General features: G+C 46.5%; 1 protein-coding gene across 1 annotated transcript in view; it reads left to right on the forward strand.

Annotated features, from left to right (window-relative positions):
- The window catches only part of LOC138580812 (integrin alpha-X-like), a 430,037-nt gene that overhangs the window by 270,171 nt on the left and 132,632 nt on the right, over positions 1 to 27,234 (forward strand). The window contains exons 13-15 of the mRNA XM_069651665.1: positions 8,895 to 9,035; positions 9,224 to 9,430; positions 13,043 to 13,173. Of these exons, the coding sequence (XP_069507766.1) occupies positions 8,895 to 9,035; positions 9,224 to 9,430; positions 13,043 to 13,173 (479 nt within the window). The remainder of the gene's footprint in view (positions 1 to 8,894; positions 9,036 to 9,223; positions 9,431 to 13,042; positions 13,174 to 27,234) is intronic.

Consider the following 27,234-nt stretch of genomic DNA (forward strand, 5'->3'; position numbering starts at 1 on the left):
ACGGACAGCGTCCTCAGGACACCCCCTACGAACACTCCCCGGACACCGCGAGTGTTCTTAGAAGCGTCTTCAGAACACCCCCATTTTGTTTATTTGCGAACATTTCAGGACACCGCGAGTGTTCTTAGGACAGACTCAACTTGACAGAGAACAATACGGACAGCGTCCTCAGGACACCCCCTACGAACACTCCCCGGACACCGTGAGTGTTCTTAGAAGTGTCTTCAGAACACCCCCATTTTGTTTATTTGCGAACATTTCAGGACACCGCGCGTGTTCTTAGAACACATTCAACTTGACAGAGAACAATACGGACAGCGTCCTCAGGACACCACCTACGAACACTCCCCGGACACCGCGAGTGTTCTTAGAACAGTTTCACTTTGCTTGCGAACATAATGGACACATATTGACTCCTTAGAACACCCCCTAGTCAGTTTATTTAGAAAATTTCAGAACACCCGTGATGTCCGCAAACAAATCAAACACAAAAGGAACGTCTAACACATAAAAAACACAACTTTCATCCTATCTCACACACTCCCACCCTCCCCAAACACTCCTACACACCAACACACTCTACAAAATACACATTTTTAACAAAGTTTCACCGCGCTGTCCGGGGACGTCCGCGAATCCAATATGGTGGGCGCTACCGAAAAATTTGACGCGCTTCACGCTCCACGCCGTCCAATCAGCGAACACTTTGCATGTCCGCGAACATCACGCAAGACGATTGGCCAATCAGGACACTTTCCGCGGAGCGAACAGGGAAGTGTATCCGCAAACCGAACACAGTATGGAGAGTGAGTATAATGTATACAAATATGAGCATATAGAGGGAAGGTAGAGTAATAAAAATAAAACTATGACAAAGTGCTGATAACCATAATGATTATCTTCATGCACAGAAAGGATTGCTCTCTTTCAAGCCTGTATCTTCCGCTATGTACATGTTTCATATATGATGTGACAGGACCCCAAGTCTACAAATATAGTACCTTTTCAATTTTTACTTCCTGACTGTTACTGTAGAAAACTATGTGGCTTCGATATGTGGCTTCGATATGTCAGTAAAGGATAAAAAGGGAGAGCCAGCCATGTGATGTCATCAGTTATGTCATCAATGACATTTGTGATGTCATCTTTGATGTCCTGGGTGTTAGTGTTAGCACTGCACGGTGGCGCGAGTTATGGTTGCTTATATTACCATAACTGGCGAATTTCAAGGGTTTTTCAGTTTTACTTGGAACCATAACATCCCTTTAACAAAGTTTTTTCACTGGATTTCATAGGTTTTTAGTAGCACAACTTAACCATAATATCCCTGACATGTAACATAGAACATACTAACCCCCTCGTAGTGATTTTCATGTCCGCGGACTACCGCCATGTCCGCGGACACATCGAAAATCTGAGCGTGGTGAATGTAAAATTAAATAGTGTGCCCCATTTCCCCTTTGAAGTTGGCTCTGAAAAGAGCTGTTTTTTTTTTTTTTTTACAGATGCTTGACAGACACCTGTTATTTTATATTTTTTTTCTTGGTTTTTTTTCTTACTTTACTCCTAAAATCTTCACTTAACCTTCTCCAAAGCAACCCTTACATTCCAAAATAAAAAGGCATTTCCGGTAAAAGATAAACAAATGCCATCTTCTTTAAAATTAACAGCATTACTGGCATCAATATTCTCATTGTTACAGAAGAACATACCAGCTCTAAGCATGAATGCACACATGCCTCGGTTGATGACACACCTAGCAATGTTTTGCTGAGGACAAAAAACTGAACTATTGTCCCATATTGCCCTAGGAAGTAATCCAGAAAAAATTACTTTTGCATTTGGAAGGATCTTCACTACGGCTTGAACCAAGCGTTCCAAATCAGCCAACAAAGTAGGGGCACTGGCGTTGCCCAAATGGAAAGCACCATAGTGCAAAACTACCACATGCGGACTGTTCATCGTGGCCATATCCGCACAAACTTGTACAATTCCCTGTACATTGCAATCAGGCACAGTGCTCCACACCACCTCCACTCCTTTGACATCAAAGTTCTTTGCAACATGCCTGCATTCAGTGTACTGCTGTAAACCATGCACAAACATATCTCCGAGCACCAACACCCTGACTTTCTCCACTTCTGCCATCTTCACCACACACAGTCTCTTTCAACACAAATCCACAACCTCAACATCTGATTGGCTGATCCGTACAGTCTTCTTTCCATGTTGGATTTCCTGGAAAAACCCGGATTTACCACGCCCTGTCCACGAACAGCCGCGGTGTCGGCGGACGGCGTCCACTTTACTCTCTGTACCATTCCCTCATTGCATACAGCTAAGCAATCACACAATACGAATAACGTCCTCAGAACACCCCCATTTTGTGAATTTTCGGACATTTCAGGACAATTATCATTTCATTATTCTACATATTAACATTACAAATATTATACTTTTATCTTGTACTCTGCACACAATGCTATCTTTCTCCATTAGTAGCTCAGTATACCACATAGAATCCCATAATACAATGCTATTTATTGATATAAATGCATCGTTCAAAGCACTAATAACGGTATGATATTTATTGCAATATCCTTGACACTTTTTTCGGAACATTATAATAAAAATCCCTAGTACACAAATTCCTTGAAAAGTACATACACATGTGATGTCATCAGTGATTTCATCAATGACATTTGCGATGTCATCTTTGATGTCCTGGGTGTTAGTTTTAGCAGTGCATGGTGTTGGCGCGAGTTATTTTTCATATCTTACCATAACTTGCTATTTTCAGGGGTCTTTCGGCTGTACTTAGAACCATAACCTCCTTTAAACAAACTTTTTTTAATATCACGCAAACAATATACAAACATGGCGTGCAAAAACCAACTTCTACAGATGGCTTTACACAGAATGTTGCAAAGTAAGAATTTATGCTCGTTCACAGTGAAGGTCAGCTGCTTCCATTTTTTTCTCGGGCCCCGGAGAGGCTCACGAAGCAGACTATAAGGTTGTATTGTGTTTTGACCTTGACAGACAGAGATTGTGATGAAAGACTTCTCTTGAAGGAGTGTTGCTAAAACGTAAGAGAAGATAAAGATGAAATTTCTGAAACGAAACCACTTTTACATATTATATCACTATGCGAAAGATTGTTGGCACACGCGGAGTCGTATTTTGGGACTGCACCACTCGTAGACAATGGAAATTGCAATTGTACTGTAAGTAACCCTTTAGATTACTTTATACCAAATATAATTACAATAGCGTAGCATTAAAGACCGCTGAAGTTGAGCTTGTTCGTTGAAAGTGGCATAATGTTTTCTACCGCGCACTATCACCGCCGAATTGATCCCCTGTCGTTTAGAGGGCTCTGAAAAAGGCAGACGACACAGAGTGGGTTAATATAAATAATTTAACCGGTCTATAGGCGGTCAAGCGCTCTACTCGCTGTGCCACTTCACTGTAGCCTGTCAAGTGGCACAGCGAGTACAGCGCTCGCTTTGACATCCGTGCACAGCTTGCTAACGCAAGTTCGAATCCCGGCAAGGCGAAACTCAGCCTTTCATCCTTCCATGGTCGATAAATGAGCACCACACACTGTGGTTAATAATAAGCACCGCTTACATACCTCACACTTCTTAGCGCTATATGAATGGGAAAATATTATTATTTTATCATTAACATACTCTGTTGCACTATCTTCGATAGCAAATAGTTTCAAGCCCTAATAAATAAAATGATGATTTTTAATGAAGATCGGCTGGTGAGACTAATTTATGTTTTTTAAAACAGGTACGTGGCCCCGTTTTGTCTATGTCACGATTTACAGACTCCAGCGGATGGGGTCTTCAACTGCCAGGTGTAAGTCCAAATATGCAACTTCATGACCCTCACCATTTTATGGGACAATCGCCAAGGACCAATATGCCCTTTCGCAGTACTAGCGGCTACAAACAACATACCAACCAATACGGTGGTCTAATGGCTCGTTGTTGGAGCAACCTTCCGATTATCAGAGAGACCATTTACTGCTTTTATCATACACCAACAGCCTATCTACCGCAAAGGAACAACGCGTGGCTCCAAATAAACTTTTGCTGATCGACAGCAGAGACAATAGCAAATCGCTGAATATTCACTAAACATTTCATGTGAAATAAATGTACTTTACCAAATGTACAATCCTGCTGTTTACTTTTAAACCACAGTTTCATATTCCGAATTGTGGCGCACTGAGTTGTAACCTGATCTAGCACTCTCTGTACCGCAAAGGAACATCGCGTGTCTCAACATGAACTTTTGCGGATCGACAACAAAGACAAATGCAAATTGCTGAATATTCTCTAAACATTTGATGTCAAATAAATGTACTTTACAACATTTACAATCTCGCTCTTTGCTTTTAAACACAGTTTCATATTCTGAATTGTGGCGCACTGTGTTGTGACATAATGTGTGTTGTCTTCCGGGTTCTGTGTAAAGTCACGTAGTACTGGAGACGACTGGGCGCGTTTCATTACGCACCCTGTAACGTCACGGAGAAAGGCGGGGAATATGAATGCTTTGATAATATCAGTCTTAGTGGCGGGAGATATAATTTAGTGTCGCAAAAGCAAGTCAGCCCTGTCAATAGCACCAGTCATAGGATTATCACATAATGTCGACGCACACCAGCCGGATTTATCGTTTCTTTAGTGGACAAAAAGTCGGTTGACGCCCCTAGGAAATTGTACTATTAGCGAACAAAAGGAGTGCTCTTAAAACACTTTCACCCTGACAACGAACAATACAAACAACGTTCTCAGAACACCCCCATTTTGTGTAATTGCAACCATTTTGGGACACTGCGAGTGTTCTTAGAACACATTCAACTAGACAGATTACAATACGGACAGCGTCCTGAGGACACCCCTAGTTTGTGTATTTACGAACAATTAAGTACACCGCAAGTGTTCATAGCTCATTTTTACCTTCCTTGCGAACAAAAATGACACATACTCCGTCCTCTAAACACCCCACCATTTAGTTTATTTATAAAATGTCAGAACAGCCGTGTTCTACGCGGACAAATCGAACGCAACAAAAAGGTCTAGCACATAAAAAAACAAAGCATTGAACCTATCTCATACTCCCCAACCCTCCCCAAACACTCTTACACACCAACACACGGCACTAAATACAATTTTTTATCCACGTTTCACTGCGCTGTACGCGGCCGACTGCGAATACAAGATGGCGGGCGCCACAGAAAATCTGACGCGCTCCACGCCCCTCGCCATCCAATCAGCGAACACGTCGCATGTCCGCGGACATGACGCAAGCCCATGGGCCAATCGGGGTGCTGTCCGCGGAGCGAACAGGGAAGTCCGTCCGCGAAGCGAACGCAGATATCACTAATTTCTTTGCCTTACATTTTGGTCATTTTTTAAAAAACTACTGGACAGATTTACACCAAATTTACAAAAGCACGCTTTTGGGACCAGGCCGCCGCTCCTGCCGCAAATTTGGTGTAAATCCGTCCAGCGGTTCGGGCTGTAGCCGTGCGCAAAGTTTTTTCCCATTCAGTCTATGGGAAAAAAAAAAGTTTTGGGACCCCCCCCTATAACTTTTCCCCCCCTGGACGAATCCTCACCAAACTTTGCAAAAAATTCAGAATGACCCAACTACTTTTTTTGCAAAGTTTGGTGAGGATCCGTCCAGGGAGAGCGAAGTTATAAGCCACCCAAAAAGTGCTCTTCCTATGGAAACAGCAACTTAACCATAACTACATGGCCACTACCGTGGCCATGTAATATATATATGTATATATAATAGGATATTTATAACGTGCTTAATACCCAGAGGTTTCTAAACGCGGACCCGGGGATCGAACCTCGAACGTGTCTTCTTGCTTCCAAAGGAGAGCACGTTGCCCCTGAGATATCGTCCCGAGTCTCGGTACCTAACACTTATATTAGGTTGTGCTGTTGCTGGATGACAAGAGACTGCCAAGGGTATTCGTTCTGTATTTCTGCTGCCACTGTAGTGTAGCAGGCCCTTCCCTGGGTATGTTCAATATTTGATAGAATTGCCTGACAATTTGTCTAGATTAGTGGGACCTATGTAGTGTGGCAGGTTGATTGTCACTTCTCTTCTTGTTGGAACATACACATTTGTACTGGCAGTCCTGGCTGCAGATAACAGACTGTTTTGCGCTGCTTTGATGGAAACGTGTCCTGGGAAGGTATTTTTTCATCTCCGTGGGTCTCTTTTATGCATCTGTTTCTAAGTGGCTGTTCCTTCCAGCACAGATAGTGATATCCAACAAGTGTAGAAAGCGATTTAGTGATTCATGGAATTAAGAGAATCTTAATCAAAACTCGCTAATCAATCTATTGCAGGTATGTTAACGGTTGCTATGATTGTTGTAAGAACTCTTGTTTGAGGTCCGCCATGGATGGTTGGCATACTCTGGTGCCCTTTCTGTGCCCGTGGCCATGCCATTCTTTTGCATACTCTATTAAAGTAGAAGTTGTCGTGTGAATTAGAATTGCATGAAATGTATAATTGCTCTGGTTGGGGCGTCTATCTTGCTGCTCGATATTTGCAGGAGTCTCTGGCATGCAGCTGTTCCGCCTTCATGTGCAATATTGTGGCAATAAGCCACGAGGTGGTGGGCCAATACCGCCCCAGGTAATGCCCCCGGGCGGTATTGGCCCGCCACCAAGGGGCTTATTGCCATTAGTACCCGGCCCGTTAGACCAGGGTACTAATTGCTTTTTTTTCTGTTCCGAAACACGTTTAAAAAAAAAAAAAAAACAGCAAAAAAAATGGCCACCACCATGGAAAGGGAAAACGTAGTCCGTTTTCCCTTTCCATGGCGGCCATCGGGAGCGGATGCGCTGGGAACAGAAGTGTTCCCAGCGCGTTCGCTTCCAAGAGCAGAAAAAAAAAGAAGGTAAGTGGGGTCGGGAGGGCGGAAGGGAGGGGTTGGGGAGGAAGAAAAAAAAAACGTACCGCGGACAATGGAAGCCTCCAGCCGTGTGGAGGCTTGGAGTGGGGATGGCCCCGCTCAGAGTCTCCACACGGCTGGAGCCTTCCATCGTCCCCGCCGGAGATCGCAGGATAGAAGGTAAGTCGGGTGGAGGCTCGGAGCGGGGATTGCCCCGTTTCGAGCCTCCTCATTGGCTGAGGGGCTGCCACGCCCCCCGCCGGGAACAGAGGAGCCGGCACGCACGGCACGCACGGCGTGGACAGGAATACCGTGTGGTATGGCTCGCAATGAGTCAATCACCACACAGTCTTCCTGTTCAGCCGCGCGTGCTGGGTACTAATGGAATATAGTGAGCTGACCTCCAACATGTCCAGGAGTACTCTCAGTGGTACACATTCCTTCTCTTGAATCTTCCAGAGGAAATGTGTTGTGTCACGTACAACGCTTTTTGTGCCCATCCCCTGAGATCTTTGGATGGCTTCAATATATCCAAATAGGGCTTCACTTAATGTATTGATTCTAGAGATGATTGTATGGCCTGGATATTCTGGTTTGCGGAACTCTGGCAGCATATAGAATATCCCAGGGGTTGGATTGGTTGATTTCAGATGTTGGAGCTGTTCCTCAATGTTGCTTGGTATAGACTTCATGATTTGTTCCAGAGATTCTTTTGTTCTCTGGCATGGGGTCGTCATTAGCTTCTTAGAAATAAAGTGTGTCAGAGAGTTGCCTGTAGACCACCTTTTCATATGTCTTTCAATCCATGACTGGTACAGTGCCACAGTTGTCAGCTGGTATTATTATGGTTTGCTTGTTTGTTTGGAGTGTTCTAATTTGCGTTCTCTCTTGGGGTGGGGGTGTTATAGGTTATGTTTAGCTATGTACTGTTTGTTCAGTGTGTGAGATCTTTCATGTTTTCTAAGACAGCCACATCTTGGCCTAGGGTCATACGGAGGTGTCCAGTTCCATTTTCTTTTGTGCCAACATAACCCATGTTCATTGTTCTGTCCTTGGAGGTATTGTTTGAGACGTAAGTGTCATGTGTTATGTTCAATTTCACCACAAAGTTGAATGATGTCAATTCCTGGCAGGGGCAGAATGTCGCCCCTTAGAGAGAACAGACCGTCCAGGATGTGCAGGTTTGTGCTGGACGGGATAGCTTGATTGGTAGTGGGATTTCCCACGGGGTCCTCAGTGTTGGCTCTCTTAGGTGTGTAGGTCACTCTTTGAGGGGATGAAATTACCCTTTCCCATTCCCCAACAAAGTACCATGCGTCATTCCATGCCGTTTCTTGCTCATATGAATTAATAAATGAAAAAGGGCTTGCAAGACAGCATTTTCATAAATGAACAAAAGCCCAAACAAAGATGGCCGATGGGAAAATAAAGAAGGTGCTAAGAAACAGCATTTCCATGGCGGCTGACGCAAGGTGGTGGAGATGAGGACCTTTGAAGACAATATCAAGTATGGGTGAGGTGTGACAGGGACAAGAGATGAAATGTGGCGGCGCTACTGCATGCATAGGGTGGAGCCCTGCTGTTTTGCTGGTCTCAGCAAGGGTGAAGGAATGCTGGTTTTTGATCACTAGAGACAGCCTGCTCCCTGATTGGCTCCTGCATATCAGCAGGATGCTAGTGGAGACTCAGATGGTTCTCAAGCAGGAACATTTATTTTACAAGAGTTCAATGGAACATAATATAAGGTGACTTGAATAGTTCAGCACAGAGATCTACATCTGATCATGAGTTTCCAAAGTGACTTCCTGCTGCTGATTTCAGTGTGTGATCAGTGCATCCACTTGATGCAGAGATGCCCAGTGCATGAAACACCCTTGTTTAAAGTGCCCTGGATGTGTTCATAGAGTAACTATGCATGCAATACCCTGTTCTTATGCCCCCCTGCCTGCTGCAGGTTGGATCATACTTTGGTGCGGAGCTGACCTCTGTGGATCTGGATGGCGATGATGAGACAGACTTGGTGCTCATTGGGGTACCTCTATTTCACGCTCAGGGTGTTGGAGGCATCGTCCATGTGTGCAGCCTTAAGCCTGGGGTACGTATGAAGTGTGGATTTAAGATCCCAGGACCGCAATTCGTTCTGCAAGAGCGATGCTTCTTGTTTTGTAAGAGATGCCTTATTTGGTGCGAGAGATGTCAGGTCCAGGGCCTGTTCTTGTACTCTAATCAAAGACCCATCGCATGCTTCTCACTTCTTATTCTCCCTAACCATCTCCATTCCAGGAAAACCTCACCTGCAATGGAACTCTACGTGGATCTGTGGCCAGCACCTTAGGGAGGTTTGGGGCAACACTGGCCTCGCTAGGGGATGTGAGCTGGGACGGAGTGGCTGACGTGGCCGTGGGGGCCCCACTGGAGGATGATCATCGTGGCGCCATCTATATCTATCACGGGACGAGGCGGGCAACTCTTGGACCTTTGCCCAGCCAGGTGAGGAGCGCCTGGTTTTGAAGATTTAGAGACTGGCAGACACAGGCAACAGGTTTGAATCAAGGCCAGCAAATGAAGCCTGTCCCCCAAAGGAGTGAATAGGGGGTTGGGTGCTGAAGTTGCACCAACAGTTGGTCGACAATCCCTTGTGGTCATTTGATGTCAGGGTCAAGGACAAGGCATAGTATGAGAAAAAGATCAATGTCATTTTTATAGTCCTGCGGCAACTATGGACTCAGATAGAATCCTGGGGACGCCAGCAAGAGCCCCCTTTTTGCAACCAAATGTCTGCCAACACACACTGCTATCACCAGATCAAATGTGGCTGTTTGGGAGCAGCGCCCGTTTATAACATACCATAGGTAAGGGCCTGACTAGTGAGTGTCGCAGGATATCTATGGGACCTGGAGGGCAGAAAGCTCAGGAAAGAGAATGTGGACATTGAGTAATAATACTTGAATCATTGGGCCTCATTCCGAGTGGGGCGGTAAGGGTTAACGGTCACCGGTAACGAGACCGGTGCCGTTAAACCCTTACCGCCCTACTACGAGTTCCCTTTGCGGGTCCTTCCATAACGCCTGCTTTTAGCAGGCGTTAAGGACGGGACCCACAAAGGGACTCCGGGGTCAATAACAGTACCGTAATTTACGGTACCCTTATTGCCGCCTTCCCATTGAGCCCTATGGGGGCTCAAATGGGAATGGGGAATGGCCCTGGTGAATGGGGAATTACCGGTCCCTCTGACCTCGAAATGGACCGGTAATTACTCCATTCACCAGGCCGTAGTTTGGACGAGTTCGGAGGCAGCCATGCCGCAAATAGCGGCGTGGTTACCTCCGAACTCGGAATGAGGCCCATTGTATAGCCAAGAGCATGATGTAAGGACAGAAAGTCATTTGTCCTCAAAACAATGAATTGTGCCTAGCAAAGCTTGCCAATATACAGACAATGAATAACACATAATTAAAAATATATAAAACATGAAATTAAAAACACTTTCTAAGTTAAAAAAAATACAGGTAAGTAGAAAAACGAAAAAAAAAAGTGAAAAAAGTAATTATAACTTTAAACTTGCATAATAGATAAAATAATAGGAATAAACCTTGTCTCTCTACTCAATGGCCAAAGGGCAAGTTTATACATATAATGATTGCTGGTATTTAACAGAGGTAAACAAAAATAGCATTGTCATTATGTCTACGGATCCCCAGAGGCTTCCCTAGAAAGTCAATAAGGACCATCCGGTCTGCCAAGGTCTTGGGGCAGTAGATGATGAAAACGCCCAGCCGTACAGTGCGACTGCCTGCAGTCACCAGAGCCAGATGCAACCGCTTCCTCCGCCAGGCGTCATTTGGAACAGGAGAAATAAAATGGGCTACAGGCTCATGGCTCAAATGATTACTGCTACAGTCCAGATCACACAACACATCTTCCCCTAAGTACAAGTAATAGTTGCTAATTGAAGAGCACCTGATTGCAAAATGGAGGTACACCTCCATAGCAGGTAATCAGGTCCGCAACAAGAAAACATTCTCTTCCTGGAGACAACTTTCTTACAATGTAGAAAAAGAACAATAGCAAAGGTACAAAGCAGTAGACGAGTGTGCTGACAGGTGGCAACAGTAAATATAAATTAAGGAATAATAAATGAAGAGCGTGAGAGACACCAACTTTAAATAAAGCACAGCTTGTTTCCGGTGTGGCCTACCCAGAACAGAGAGGTTCAAAATCCACATTTCAGTACCTTGCTCCCAAAGAGTGACCAAAGCATTACTATGAGAAAAATAGAGCTACATTATAGTGTTTTGGAGTCTGAGGCGCTATGAAGCACCTACAGGATTCACCGACTCTTGCTGATGCACTTGGATCCTTGGTACAAAAAGGGTACCCACTAAAAGACACATTAGGCACATGGAAGAGAGGGCAGATGGAACATCTCATGTTGTATGAGAAGGCTGGCACTGCAGCAAACCATGATGTGGTTCAATGAGATGATTAGATTTAAACAAATGGTGAAACTAACACAAGAACTTAAAAGAGAAATTTATCTTAGACTCAAGAAGCGGTAGTCATGACAACCACGTAAATCATAGGCACTGCTACAGTTCCAGCATTTTGTTGGATTGGTAGATTAGAATAAAAACATGTGGAGGTATAACCATAGGTGGGTCTGCTATGACTCTACTCTTTGTGTTGCATGTTGTGCAGCAGCGTCCGCATTAGGAAGAGATCCCAAACCTTCCTGGTCAAATTAGTACAGAAAATATGCTAATGATGACGACTTGCGCTTCACCACTCAACATTAAATACACGTATGTGTAGACCAATGATGAAAACAAGAATCTAAAGTTTCTGAAATCTTTTATTCAGGGATCGACCCGTATACCAAGTCTACGTTACAGGCTGTAATGTGGACTTGGTGTGCAGGCTCGATCCCTGAACGAAACAAACCTAATCAGGTATTGGAACCAGAAACCTTGAAAGAAATCGGAGCCTAAATCTTCAGCTAGCACGCACGGGACAAGACATTTTGATTTGAAGACACTTGGAGAATAAAAGCGAATATTCGTTAAGATGAAAACTCATTGTAAAGCACCAGCTTCTTTAGGGATACCAACAACCAGAAGAAGTTGCCTTGAGGATGACCGAGGGTCGAAACATGTGTCGGCTGTGATCGATACCACTATTAAATAGCTTTCAGAACGTTTAGATTAATGCTTTCATCATTGGTCTACACAAAAGTGTAATTAATTTAGAGGGGTGAAGCGCAAGTCGTCAGCATTAGCATATTAACAGGTACAGGGTACTCATTGCAATCCTTTCTGCCGTGAAGTGACCAGCCATTCATGTCGTGTCCAACCTGCAAAGGAGACCTTCTGTCAGGCCAGTTTGGATTCACCCTGTTCCTCACAGATTACAAGGATGAAAATGTGGGGAGCAGATATGACCAAGCCCTACTGAACCTTTGCAAAGAGACCGCAGGTCAAAAGAAAGAACAGTGGAACCGTGTTACAGGGACGATGGCCAAGTATAGATTGTTGCAGGGACGATGAGAGGAATCACATGTGGCCATACATGAAACTATGCAGGTGATTGAGGGTAAATCAGTAGGCTTTTCAAATGGGCAAGGGATCTCTGGCTGAAGGGAAACTCTGACAGGCTTGGATGGAACCATATGGGGTACCATAGAGTGTCCATGAATGGAACCTTCGCAGGACGACAACTGGACACTTGGTTGGTGACACCGTAGCTAGTCAAGGATGGAAATTTGGGGGGCACACTACAGATGTCTAAGGATCATATCTGCGGTGGGGATGCATCAGATGGCCAAGGGTAGAGTCTTGAAAGGGAATTTACAGGTGGTGAAGAATGGAACCTGTGGGAACACCACAGGTCAGGCAGGAAATGGAACCTTGATGAGAGGACACTATAGACATGTAGGTAAGATACAGCAGTTAATTTAGTGGTGAATCTGGGAGCAAAGACTCTCTGGAGATGCCAGTGTTTGGTAGAGTATGACTGTAGTTGATGGAATGGCTGATGTGAAGAGGTATAGGCCACTTGCAGGATACACTATATCCATTCCTTTCTTTCTTCATTTTCCACCCACAGAGAATTGTAGGCTCTGCATTTTCACCCGGGCTGAAGTATTTTGGAACGTCCATTCATGGTCGACTGGACATTAGTGAGGATGGACTGATAGACATCGCTGTGGGGTCGCTGGGGCAGGCACTGATTCTGAGGTAAGGCCACGCAATAAGGTGCACCAGACTGTGACTGGTGTCTAATCTCCCACTGTTTCTGCCCTTTCTCCTGCGTTTATTGCTGGTTCTTCCCAGTTTCTACCCTGCTGTTGTTATATTGAGGTGCCCCTGAACCATTTTGCTTACCCTTCCTCCTGCTGTTGCCATCTCTCCTTTCTTGTTTGCCATACTTCTTCCCCCTACCTTCCAGTTCCTGGTCCCATCCTCCCTTCCTTGACTCTTCTACTCCTGTTGTGGTCCCTCTTCTTGCTGCGCACCCTCTTCTCACCCTGCCGTTGCACGTCTCGCGACTGATGTCGTTTTCTACCTGCTGCTACCCCTTTCCAGCTCCTTGTTGTTGCCTTACACCTGGTGCTGCCCTCTTTCCCTACAACTGCCCTCTCTCTCCCAAAATGTTCCAACATCTACTACCCCGTATGTTGCCTCTCTCTGCCAGTGGATTATATCTCTATGAATCAGCAGCACAGCACATTAATAGATTTAGTTATTTATGTATGTATTTATGCAGTGATCATTTGTAAGGCGCTTTAGACATCAGAATTGTGTTTCAAAGCCTCACCCTGCCACCATGCTATTCCATTTTTTAAAGTAAATTGCTTTGTTGAATACAAATATTATAAAGGGGGTTTTAGAGTCAGCCCCCCAGCATCCTGCTGATACACAGTTCACCCCCAACTTGACGCTTTGCCAAGACAGACATTCTCTCCTCTGGGTGTGATGTAAATAAGCACTACCAATTTAAAGTGGCAGTGCAGAATTAATTTCTACATAAATGGAATGGAACATTTTAATCATATGTACTCCTATATTCTGTCCCCTTTCCTCCATACTGATGGGGATACCTCGTCCATTGGGGATGGGACCAGAGTCTTTTTTTGCACCGCAATAAAACTTTCCCTTTAAATGAATGCACGCTGGGCATGCTGGTCCACGCTGACTCACACGTAAGTCCTTTTTACCGCTCGGCGGGACTGGATGCTTTGCACCTGGTGTGCCAATGTTGTTCTTTTGTTGCTACTTTCTATAAGTAATTTTATTTGATGCACTTTGTGGCAGGAATATCTCTTCTTCAGACGCCGATAGCTTCTGCTTGAGGTGTTTGGGCCCTTCCCCCCCTGTGGGACTCCTGTTTGTGATGTTCAGCACTTGGTTCCAGGGCATTGCTCTGCCACCTGAGTCATGGGTAAGACCTCTTCGGCGACTCTCCTCCCCGCCAGATTAAGGACTTTGTGGCGGCATGAAGGATCAGATCCTCATGCTCCACGCAGGTAAATTCTATCCTTTATCAGGCACCATGCCCAAGCGATTCATTCCCCAGGACCATTTTGGGTGGGTGACACCTCCTAATCAACCTACCAGGCCCTGCCCAAGAGGACGCGAAGGTTAGTACTGACCCACTGCCGAGGGCTCCACAAAGCCTATTACTGGCTGATCGGCCGAGGGCTCTTTGGGGCCTATTGCAGTAGCTACTGACCAGCAGTTCTAGGACTCATCAAGGTCTAGCACCAGGCCTTTGCCTGATGGGGCTAAAGTTACCATTGATATTGTCATTGAGGGTACAGCGGTGCTTTCCGAACGTAGATCGGAGACTCCATTAGCACCTATCACTGTGATCAATCTCAAGGATCGTCAGAGATCTTTGTCTCAGGGCGCCGCATTGGCGGACAGTAGACCTTGTATCCCTACCAAAGAAGTCCACATGCTCATCCCTAAAATGGCGGAGAGCCAGGGACAATACTCTAAATCTAAAATGGTGAACTCCCAAAAATTGGCATCCTCTCGGTGGGAAAACTCTGGGACCAAGTACCGCGCTTCGATGCCCCCTGGGCCGCATCAGAAACAGAATGGGGTGACGGGATTGTCCCCTGGATTGCCGTCCCTGGGTGAGCTGGCAGCCAGACCCATCTCCAAGGACGTACATCTCTAATTGCTTTACCGCCTACGGTCGGTCAGGAGTCATTTGTACCATGCACCGTTTGGAATCCGGCACAGCAGAGCACTGCTTATCCAGCCTACCCTGCTACACCTTCGTCCTCAGGGGATTATCAGCCACGGCAACTGCTCCTGTCAATGCGATACCTCCTCACCCCCTTATGGTGACGCGAACTTGGACATCTTCAACCTCATCTTCTGTGACGGCTGTGCAAGGAGCAGTTTTTTTGACAAATTCCAGACTATTTGAAATGTATCACTATGTGATTGGGGACCATGACAAAATATTTCAAAGGGCTAATACAGTAGCTAATGCCTCAACCAATAGCAGCTCCTGTTCCTGCAATGGCAACGGCACCACTTCCGCCACTGCTAGCTCTGTCCCCTTTGGCACCCAGGCCACAGCCTTGCCTCAGCTAAACCAGCTCTCATCCACAGCCAGCAGCGATGCCTCCAAAGCCGCTTATGCGGAAAGTGGCGCCTCAGCCTACACCAAAATTGGAGGGCCCAAAACCAGCAGACACTCCTGCAGCGAAGTCAACGGAAGGGGTTCCTGACATTACCAACACGGACATTCAGGACATGCAAGACCCAGGATCTGATACGGATACGGAGAAGGAGGTCCCACATTCAATGATATGTTTGGCCGACTTCCTGGATGCCCGTCAGCTGGAAGAGCCTCAGCCAGTGGCAAGTGTACTCTCAGAGATTTTGGTCCTCGGCTCCTCAAACAGGTCAGGGCTACCATTGCAAAAAGATGTCCTCAATGAGATATTGAAACCTCACTCCGTTCAGCCGACAAACAAAAAGCTGTGCCTGGCCTCCCAATAACAGCCCCATTCAGCTGTTGTAGCACCGGTCCCATTGTTCACTAAGCCTCTAGGCTCCGGTGCTTCAGCGTCATCTCCAGCCTTCCTAAGCAAGGAACACAAGCTTTCTGAGGCTCTGGAGAGAGCTGCCAGATTTTCTGCCTTATCTGCCAGCCGACAGGAAACAGCCCTTTAATTCAGGTCTGGCGGAGGCTAAGATGGTGGCTCCGGATCTGCTAGAGTGATCCCTTCACCACATCAATACAGCTGATCATGCAATGGCGGTGGGTGCGGACATTTGAATGGGTCGCCTGAAATCATGCTACCAAATTTAGGCAGAAGGTACAGGATCGCATCATGGATCTCCCTTTTGATGGACAAGATCTGGTCCACTCCTCCAGAGATGAGAAGCTGAATAAGCATAAAACTTCCAGATGACCAAATCCCTTACTGAAATCCCTTACAGTCCTCAACAAGACTAGTACACAACCTTTTCAGCAGCCCTCTTTCACCAGAGACTCAGAAACAGAAGTCCTTTGGTGGATTTCAGGGTTAGTAGGACAGAAAGGCAACGAAACAGAGAACGCTCCCCAGTGGTCAAAGAAGGATGCAGTCGAGACCCGCCTAAAAGGATTCTTAGCTAGACACTCAGGCACAGGAATCCCTGATCAAAAGAAGCAATGACGATCAGGATCGGGGCCATGGCACGCATGTCGGTTGCAGGCTGTCATTGCATCTGAGCAGTTGGTTGAGCATCTAGCAGGATCCCTCTATTCGTTGAGTAGTCTCAAAGGGATTTTGCATCAGACTTCCACCTCTCCCCCCTGTCTCCCCTCAATTGTTCCAGATGGGTTATGCTCTTCTCCTGCAGGAGATCTGTAAACCGCAGAACATGCAGGCTATAGAAACTCTCCCCCCCATGATAGAGGTCTAGGGTTTTATTCGAGAATCTTCTTAATCCCCAAGAATAACCAGGCTGGCCTGCAAGCAATCCTGGATCCCTCCTTCTTCAATCTCCATCTACCCAACGAGAGGTTCAAGATGATCACACCACTACAGATTCTGTGCTCTGTTCAAAGCAATGATTGGTTCTTCAGTGCAGACCTAAACGATGCATACCTGCATGTACTTATATGGGAATCACACCGGAAATTCCTCTGATTTTCCATTGGCAGTCACCACTACCAATTTCGGGCCATGCCTTTTGGGCTCAATGCAGCATAGGGGAGTATTCGCCAAACAGATCAGCATTGTGGCCAGTTTGTAGCAGATTAGGGGTTTCCATGTATAACCATATATAACCCTGCCCGGAAGGCTGCCAAGAATTTCCCTTTGGCTCTTATTGGATATTCAGCTGACAGTGTAGCATTTTCCTTCCAGGAATCTGACTGCAGCATGGTGGGTCCAGAGGTTTTTGAGCCTCATGGTTGCCTGTTTCCTCTGTGTTCCACATGCCAGATTGAGGATGAGATGCTTGAAAATCCATCTCAGCAGCTCATGGTTGCAGGCCACGGACAAGCAGTCTCAACGCATTGCGATACCAGCATCCCTGGGTCAGGATCTACAGAGGGGGGCAGACCAGAGGAATCTGTTGCACGGAGTTCTCTTCAAGGAGCCTCCGGCCAGGGTGGTCATAACAATGGACTCGTCCCTCAGTGGGTGGGGAGCCACCTTGGGGGTCCTCAAAGAGCATGGCTCTGGTCCGACTGCGAGAGGACACAACGCCTAAATGCATTGGAACCGCAAGCCATCTTCTATGAGCTGAGAGCATTTCTCCTGAACATGCGCTGGAAATTGGCCCTGGTACAAACTAACAGCTCCACAGTGATGTTCTATATAAACAAGAAGGGGGTACGAGATCCCACCCTCTATGTCATCTGGACTTATCGATCTAGGAATGGGCTCTGGAGAATGTTATACTGCTCAAAGCAGTCCATCTGGCAGGGGTTCTGAACAAAGAAATGGCTCTCCTCAGCAGGTTGCATCATGCCAACCACGAGTGGGGGTCAACCCCCTGGCTCTGCATCTGATCTTCCAGGAGAGGGACCTCCCTGAGACTGGTCTGTTTGCAAAGCTCCAGAACATAAAGTGTATTTGGTGCACCTCTCAGGGAGGCACAGGCATATGGTCTCTGGGAGACACTCTAACCTTTACCTGGACGGAGGAGTTCCTCTATGCCTTCCTACCAATTCCACTGATCCCAGAGTGTTGGCCAAATGAAAAGAAATCCAAAGCTGCAGTGGCCAGCCCAGTTTTGCTACTTCCAACTAGTGGGACTGAAAGGACTAGGTATGATTCCTCTTCCACAGTGGCACGACATCCTAAGAAAGGAGCAAGGAAAGATCCTGCGACTCTGGAATGGAGATTTACAGCCCTTTCCGCTGTCGCTAATATCCCGGTATTACTGGAATATCAGGCGGCAGAAATTGTAGGTCAGTTTCTCGGTATCCTGCCGGTATTACCAGTGGGAAACCAGGAAGCTTATAATGACCCCCTAGGATATTTGCGGTTGTCTGCAGAAAACATGAACATCATTTGGTCTCCTTGAAAGTAATCGATGTGGTACCAAAACCAAAGTAAATGGACCAGGTTCTGTCATTGGACCTTGGGAAAGGTATCTCTCCAGCGGTCTGGATGACATACTTTTCTTTGTCTCCTACTTGGCGTCTTCAGGCATCTCAGTCAATTCTTGCCGTACCTGCTTACTGACTATTGGATCGTACAGGAATGAGGGGGATTCGGCCATTGAGGCACCCTGTTTGGGATCGGAACACTGTTTTATCAGCGCTAACTGGCAAGCTCTTTGTGCCGCTGCATTCTGCAGAACTCCAGTTCCTATCTTGGAAGGTGGTCCTGTTGGTCGCCCTCACTTGTGCCAGTAGGGTGAGTGAGATCCAGGACGTCTTGGCTTCAGAACCTTACACCTTCTTTCACAGGGACAAGGTTGTGCGACTCACACACCCAACCTTCCTACCCAAAGTGATTTCTTCTTTCCATATGAATGAGGAGGTCGTCCTTCCAACCTTTCTTGCAGGACCACAGTCCTCTGCAGACTCTACTCTTCACACCTAAGATGTCCGTAGGGCACTCAAATTCTACTCTCAGAGGACCAAACAGATCAGAAACTCAGATGCTCTTTTTGTCACCTTTGGGGGACATAATCCAGGAAGCCAAGCATTGAAGGTCACTATAGCTCAGTGGCTTATGCCTGCAATTAACTACTGTTACTCCTCTCAGAAACGGAATCCACCTAAGGGTATGCATGCACACGCAGTGAGGGCAAAGCCCACTGCAGTAGCTTTTCAAAGTTATGTTCCGTGGGATGTTATTGGCAGGGGTGCAATGTGGTCCACGCCGTCAGTCTGTTGCAAACATTATGATTTGGATACCAATTACAGGGCTGACACCAGATTTGGTCAGGCAGCCTTGTGAGACTTGTTTGCTTCTAGTTAGAAAACCTCCACCTGTGAGCGTTTCATGCTTCGAAATCTCCCATCAGTATGGAGGAAAGGGGACAGGATGTAGGAGTAAGAAACAGTTACTCACAATAGTGACGACTGTTCTTCTAGTCCACAGTCCCCTCTCTTCCACACGACCCTCCCTCCATCCCCTAGCTAAATCAGTTCAGTTAGGCTTTGTAGCTGACAAGCAGGAAAAAGGACTGGTGAAGAGGCATGTGGGCAGAGTCAGCACAGACGGGCACATCCGGCACACCCTTTGTGCATTCATTTAAAGGAATAGTTTTACTGTGGGGCAAAAATGGCTACATCCCGTTCCCATGGGACGAGGCATACCCATCAGTATGGAGGAAAGGGGATGGGGTGTAGGAGTACATATGATTACAATGTTCCATTCCATTTATGTAGAAGTTAATTGTGTACTGTCACTTTAAATTGGTAGTGCTTATTTACATCAAAACCAGAGGAGAGATTGGGCCTCATTATGGGTTTAGCTGTAGCCGTGCCTGTAACAAAGGCACGGCTGCTGCTAAACCCATGATTTTATCGGCACCCGCGAATGGGCAATTACCGGGTTATGCCGAGGTCGGCGGACCCGGTAATTGCCCATTCGCGGGTGCTGGCAATAAAGGACTCCCATCCCCATTCGGCCCCATAGGGCTGAATGAGAATGGGGAGCTCTGATGCAACGGCACCGTTCAGAACATTGTTGCCTTACCGCCATACTTAGAATGAGGCCCAATGTCTGTATTGGCAAAGCGTCATGTTGGGTGTGAAGTGTGTATCAGGAGAGGCCACCAAAGGGTGCACAGATGGCGGTCGTATGAGTGCTGCACTCCTGCTTCGACGTGTCGATGAGGGGAGAGATCCCCCAGCTCAGACCCACCCCAAAGCGTGGCGACCCGATTGACTTGACCAGGACTGTTGTAGGCACACACGAGTGAAATTTCACAGGCATCGTCACAACACCTGCAGAGATATCCCCTACCTCATTTGTATCTGGAAATGACAGGAGAGGAGGCCGCTCCAGGGCAACAGGCCTCCGGTACCGCAAGGAGAAGGCAGTCCAGAGTGTCCAGAGGGTCCCTCTCTGTGGGAATCAGGAATAGGAGGGCACCCTACTCTGTCTACCCGGACCCATTGTGGGAGAGCCGCAGAACGCAAAGCAGAGAGGGAACGCGAAACAGATGGGATAGGGGCCGGTGGCTGTGATGTACACATCCCCTCCACAGTAAGCAGGTTTGGCCTGGAGGGTGAGGGTGTGCCGAGAAGGCCTTCCTGGAGAGGGGCTCTGGTTGTGGTTGTGGGACTCACCCCGCCCCTCGGGCAGATTCCATCCAGGGACCGTGAGCGGGAGTGCCCCTTTGTCTGAGCTGAGTCCCCATCCTGTGGAAAGAAGGAACAGCAGGGAGGGCCTACGGGATCAGGGCTTGTCCCCTGGCTTCCTCCATAGAGGTGTATGCTGCTTCCCCAGGACAGTGAGTTCTTCCAGGGCCCCCCTGCGGCGCAGGCGCAGGAGAGGGATTGTGTTCCCAGGAGAGCACCAACTCTGGTAGGGTCTCGGGAGTGGGTGGGATTGCAGCTGGGACCTAAAATCTGCTCATGCCCTAAAGAAATTCAACCCCATGATGTAATGGCTATGTGGGAACACTGACAGAGTTGACATAAGGGAGTCCTGTCTGGGCCCACTCTGGGTGCAAGTATATAAGACACTGCCCACCTCGCCAGTTTTCTGGCTGCTCGGTGGGAGTGGCACACCACTGGCTCCTTCTGTATAATCCCCTCAACCTAGCCTGCTATGTGGCCCCCCTGCCAGCTTTCAACTAACCTTGGTACACAAGAGGAGGCCTCACCGACTAGCTGAAAGGCCCTGCCATCTCCACCCCATTATGGACTGGACATCTTCATTGCAGAAATGTTATTATTCACAAATGTCATGACCAGGGGCTACCACAGCAGATCAGGGAATGGCAGATGGAACTGAGGACGCTGTCTTCACCACACAAACATTGCAACCCTGCTGGAAGAGATAGGAGGAATGGGAACTGACATAGGGGGCAGATTAGACATATTAGACAAGAAGTTGATAAGATGGAAGAGAAGAACCAAGGAGTGGAGAACAACCAATGTTCCCTGGACATTATGGAAATACAAATGAACATGGGATTATCGGAATTGGAAAGGAGAGAAATGGAAATTACCTTAAAAATTGATGACTTCGAAAATAGAGAAAGGAGAAAAAACTTGAGATTTTTGGGCTTTTTTTCAGAAAAAGAGGGGGAAATGGAAAGAGACACAAGGAGATCAATCCATGAGGTGGCTAAGCTCTTGTTCAGTGACAACACCTTTGATGAACCCAAAATCGACAGGGCACACAAGGCCGCAGGGCGTAACAGAGGAATGTGATCCATCTTGGCCCATTTCCACAATTACCCAGAGAAAATGAAGATCCTCGACAAGGCTTGGAAATCCGGTTCGATACAGTTTGGCACCTGCAAGCAGCCCTACAGGTAAGGGTATCAGACACTTTTACTCCCTAAAAATAGGCAAATATTCCCAGTAATAAAAATAGGGGGTAAAAATACTCTCAACAAAAAATAGCTTTCACCCACAAAGCTCAATGAATATGTTTGGACCAGTAGTGCACCTAGTACCACAGGAAGAAACTACTGTTATTACTGCCTGATGGGAAGAAAAGAACCTGTGTCTTTATATGTGCATGAACAACTAGGTGCAAAAAAGATTATTACAAAAACATTTCCATTTTCCAGTTTAAACATATTTTTACCTGCTTATAAAATACTCCCATTGGAAATTGGACTTACATTTTTACTCCCTAGGAAATTATTTTACTCCCAACTTTAAAAAATAGGGAGTAAATACTCCCACTTCCAAATCTTATCTTGATCACTGCCTCCAAGGTTGCAGTATTTCTAGATCTATCCTCCTTCCCCTTGGCAAGGAACAGAAAATGCATTCCACTAACAAAATGGTTGAACGATAAGGGGGTGCGATATAGATGGGGATTCCCCTTCTCGCATTTAAATTTGAAAGCTATTCTTACAAATTGGTCACTGAAGATGACATTCAGAGGGTTACAGTTGAATTTATGGGAAAACCACAGAACCCTGACCAAGACTAGGAAGATTTGGTCAGAGACGGACCATAGAGAGCCAAGGCGGCTAACAAAAGACATATACCAGGCTCGAGGAAGTTAAAAAAGTTGAATGCCCCACCTAAGGACAACACCTGAGACTTGGTCACATGAAAGATGCTTCTAGAGTTTGTTTGGTCTTCTCGCTCTTTAGTCGTTTTGTTGAGTCCCATTTGGATTGAATCCTAGGGTTTCGTTAAATGGGGAAGAGGAAAGGAAGGGATTGGGAATAGGAGACGGTGTTAGGGGGCAGGGAGGTTCTTCTCTACTTGGTTTATTTCAGTGAGGTCTTAGGGGTACGTTAATGTAAGTGGTGCTGGGGCAAGAGCGGTGGGGGCTCAAAGTTGGGGTAACTTTACATGAGTAACCCAGACGTTAGGGAGCATCTGGTGTTCCAGTCCAAAGTTTGTAATGACATCACAAAGGGATTGGATGCCATTAGTGGGGGAGGGTTGTCGGAACAGGGGGATGGATTTCAGGTTTTCTGGTTTGTAAAGAATGTTTATGTGTGTTAAGTTATTTGTTTTGGAGTGTTGCACTGGATACTTTCGGGGACAAAGGCAAGCAGAGATGCATTCTCCCTCATCTCTGGACTCTGCGGTACAGGATTTTCGGCCTTCCAGCCCCACACTTCTGTTTTAGATGGCAGGGCTATAGGTACATTTGGTGGTGGGTTCTCTCAACGTCTGAGCAGCTAATTCCCCCATGAAACGCTCATTGATAGTAAGAGAATGTCAGTTATTGTTAAGATGGATTTCTGAACTCCGTCCTGGAGGGACAGAGGTTCAGAAGGCCAGCCTAGTTTCTTGGAACAGGGTAACTTCTGGACAAGCCAGACCAATCAAGGTAGTGATCGCGGCGGTCAAGACTAGGTCTCAAGAGGGGTGAGGGTGACTGAAAGCCCGCAATGAGCACACAAAGCAATACTTACAAATTACTCCAAGCAGGTGTTATATTAAAAATATATACACATTTATTACAAGGCCTCTGTAACATTGACCATAGTAAAGAATCACGGTAAAAATTAAGTAAACCAACACATCCCAATCAAATACAATATATATACAATTACCGAAGGGTTTAAAGAGTTAGAAGCATGAAATATGCAGACCACCTAGATGGGGAGGAAAACAGGCAGTGCAAGTAATCGTTAGACCCAGTTCGCCTTCAGAGGCCACCTAACTAGAAGAAGTCCGAGCCCTATGAAGAGTGGAGCCTTGTGCTCAAAAGTACCTGCACACGCTGGTGCCAACGGGCCAAGGGGAGTCTCTTCAAGGAAATAAGGCAGTTCCGAGCGGTGAACAAAGGAGGGCGAACAGATCTCCGCTACTCAAGCGCGGACTCCACTTGTGGGCAGAAGCAGAGCGCGAGTGCGAAAAAGGCGTGCTGTTTAACACAGTGAGGAAAAGCTACAGGCTACTGCAGGAGGGCGACCGGTTCTTAGCGTTGCTACTCACCGGTCCCCGATGCAGGCAGACCCAGGCTTCTCCGCTTCAGTTTCAGTGCTGGCAGGTTCAGATACGAGCAGGGGACGTCTCGGCGTCGTGTAGATTCCGCGGCAGCAGAACTTAGAGTTGAGGATGTCCCAAACGCAGTGAACCCGCACAGATTGTTATCACCGCAAGGCAACGAAGCAGCTTTGTGTATTTCAGCCCAATGTACACTTCTCACTTCAGACCTGGGAATGCCAAGTGTACGAATCGTGTGAGAGTGCTAAGGACTCGGAATACAACACAACCTGACGGTGGTAACAGAGCAAGACTCCTGTGTAGGCTGGTCAGTCCGCTGGATGGCCCGGGGACGCTTCCGAAGGCTTACATGCAGGAGATGATGACGATTCCGAGAATAGTTGTTCCCACTATTCCAAAGGGTCGAAGTACCAGTACAGGCCTTCTTGTTCGATCAGAGGCAGAATGGTCTCACAGGGCGACAGCAGTGCAGAGGAGCAGTCCTTCAGCGGGTCACCAGCGATTCCTCGGTTCAGCCTTGTAGTTGCAGGATACTTGGCTCCTGTATCCCTTGTTCGTGAGAACTCAGGAGATCGACATGGTAGTGGTGTTTCCAGCCTCCTCTTATCCAGAGTTCCCTTCACACCAAAACGGAGAGGACCCAATGGGAGATCTGCTCACAAAACACTCACACCATACGTGGACCTATCACGGACCACTGTGGTCCCAGGCATTCAAGACACACTAGACTTTATGGCACCCAGGATGTGTATTGGGACCAGACATCCCAGCCCATATCCTGGAGGCACACACAAGGCCTGTAGAAGCCTGCGAAAGCATCTGTGTTTCGCGGGAAAGTACATGCCCAAATAAGGAAGGCCCCTGGTCGGCTCGACCCGGGGAAGGTGAAGGGGGCAAGACGGTCAGCGGGCAAGACAAAGAGCCTCATGGTCTGGCCATTTGGAAGCCAGGCCACCATTTTGGGTTAAGCGCGAGAAATGCGCTTAAACAGCCAAAAGGAGCTCAAAACACAAAGAAACGATCGCTGCCACCAGTCCCGTCCGTGATTCACTTGCACCGTTTGTTTACAATCCAAAGAGAGTGTCTAGGGCCTGTAGAGTGACTAGAGACCCAAGAGAGCAGTAACTTAGCTTACAGTTCCCTCTTGTGTCATTTTGCGCGAAAGCTGCAACATGATAAAAGAACTACAGAAAACAACGTTTCCCGGTACTGACTGTCTTAAGGGCATGTCAGTTTCCCTGTAAGAATGGAGCGAAAGCCCAGAGGAGTGCGGCAGAAGGCTGCGCTTCTCTGGCAAAGTCTAGATCATGGTGTAAAGCAACAGCAAAAAGTTTGGGGGTTGCCACATGGAAGGAAAATTACCTACAATTAAGAAATCTTTCCTAACAGTTATCACAGCTCAATGTGTTATAATTTATTTATTTATGCATTTGTAATGCGCCGAAAGCCCACAGGCATCAGGGCGCAGAGACATAAAACAGCGTACAGTAGACGAACAGCCAAGTTACTGTCTGGGCTTGTTTTTATGATTGCTGAAATTTACTGATTGTGTATGAATGAATAACGATTCATGAATGAGTGTGTATGGTACGAATGATGATGGGTGGGATAGTAAGTAAATTAATTTTATCATGCATTATCACTGGGTATAAGCCACTTAACCATCTAGGTCCCCACCTTTGGGACTTAATTGTGGAATCGTGTTGTAATGGTAGTGCACTTTAGTGTTCTGTGTTTTATCTTCAATTGCTGATTTATAACATGCTAGTGAATGACTGTAGTTTATGAGAAGTTACCTAAATCAATGTTTGTATTTATCACATTTATTGTATCTGTATGAATAATAATTAAAATATGCACTTTTTATATTTTTTGACCTTCTTTGTCTTCCATCAGTGATGACAATGGTGTTTATTGAGGACATGCACTAACATTCTCTGACTCTACAGGAAAGTGGTAATTTTTGAGTCACAAGCTCTTTTGTTGTTTTCAAGGGTTCTACCCTTAATGTGAGGGTCTGCTTGTGATTCTAAGTTTTCCCTCAGCCTCCTAGTGTTTTGTTGTGGAACTTCTCTCTATGCAGTGATTTACTTAACGAGGTGAGTCTTAAGGTGCTTCCTGAAAATTCTATGATTCGGTTATAGGCGCATAGCCACAGGAAGATTGTTCCACTGCTGGGCCGCCTGAACCGGAAAAGATTTTCCGGTACCCATAGCTCGATTTGCAGGCGGAACCTGCAGCCTGCCGTGTGCTTCTGATCTCAGAGTCCTGTTAGGAGTGTATCTAGTGAACATAGATCTGGGATACAAGCCACCCCATACAAGAATCTGTCCACTATCGTCATGGATTTAAAAAGGATTCTCTCCTCAGCCCTGAGCCAGTGAAGTGCTCTCCTTCCTTCTGTCACATGATCTCTTCTGTTGATCCCTTTTACCATCTGAACTACATTGTTTTCCATTATCTGGCATTTCTTAATACATTTTTTAGAGGCCCTCAGTAATAATTAGTTGCCATAATTCAGGCGCGATAGAATGATAGCCCTGGCAAGTTTTTTTTTCACTCAGGAGCGAGCGGATGGCTCTAGGGAGCCGAATGTAATAGGCGTTGTTTTTGTGCAAGTAATTAGTCTGAGCCTCTGCATCCAGGGTGGCTTCCATCATCATCCCAAGAGTTTTCACTTGCGTGACTACCTTAATACAGGAGTCTTTAACCACAAACTCCTCATATTCTACTCCTAGCTTGTCTCTCGCTTGTCGGGAGCCAAATATCATCAACTCGGTTTTTTTGCTGTTTAAACACATCCAATTTTCTTCCATCCACTTACCAATTAGGTCATATAGAGCCATGATCTTAACCTTATCTGTTTGGTAATAACCCTAATTCCAGCACCAGCTGTGTATTATCGGCGTAGTTTGTAAAGTATATGCCGATGGATTCTAGGAGTACACATAAGTATTTCATAAAGAGGTTAACGAGGAGAGGGGATATACTGGCTCCCTGTGGAACCCCTGCACTTATATGGACCGGAGTTGAAAACTTCTCTTCCCAGTGTACTGTGGCTACACAATCTGTGAGGAAAGATGCCAGCCAGGCCAATGCCACTTTGGAGCATCCTGCTGTTTTCTCCAAGACCTGCTGTAGTAGTTGGTGGTCCACAAGATCGAAAGCCGCGCTTAAATCCAACAACATTAGCATCCCTGTCTTGCCCTTATTCACTA

The sequence above is a fragment of the Ambystoma mexicanum genome, chromosome 3p (genome assembly GCF_040938575.1).
Source record: "Ambystoma mexicanum isolate Mex_15411 chromosome 3p, UKY_AmexF1_1, whole genome shotgun sequence".
In the NCBI taxonomy this organism is placed as follows: domain Eukaryota; kingdom Metazoa; phylum Chordata; class Amphibia; order Caudata; family Ambystomatidae; genus Ambystoma; species Ambystoma mexicanum.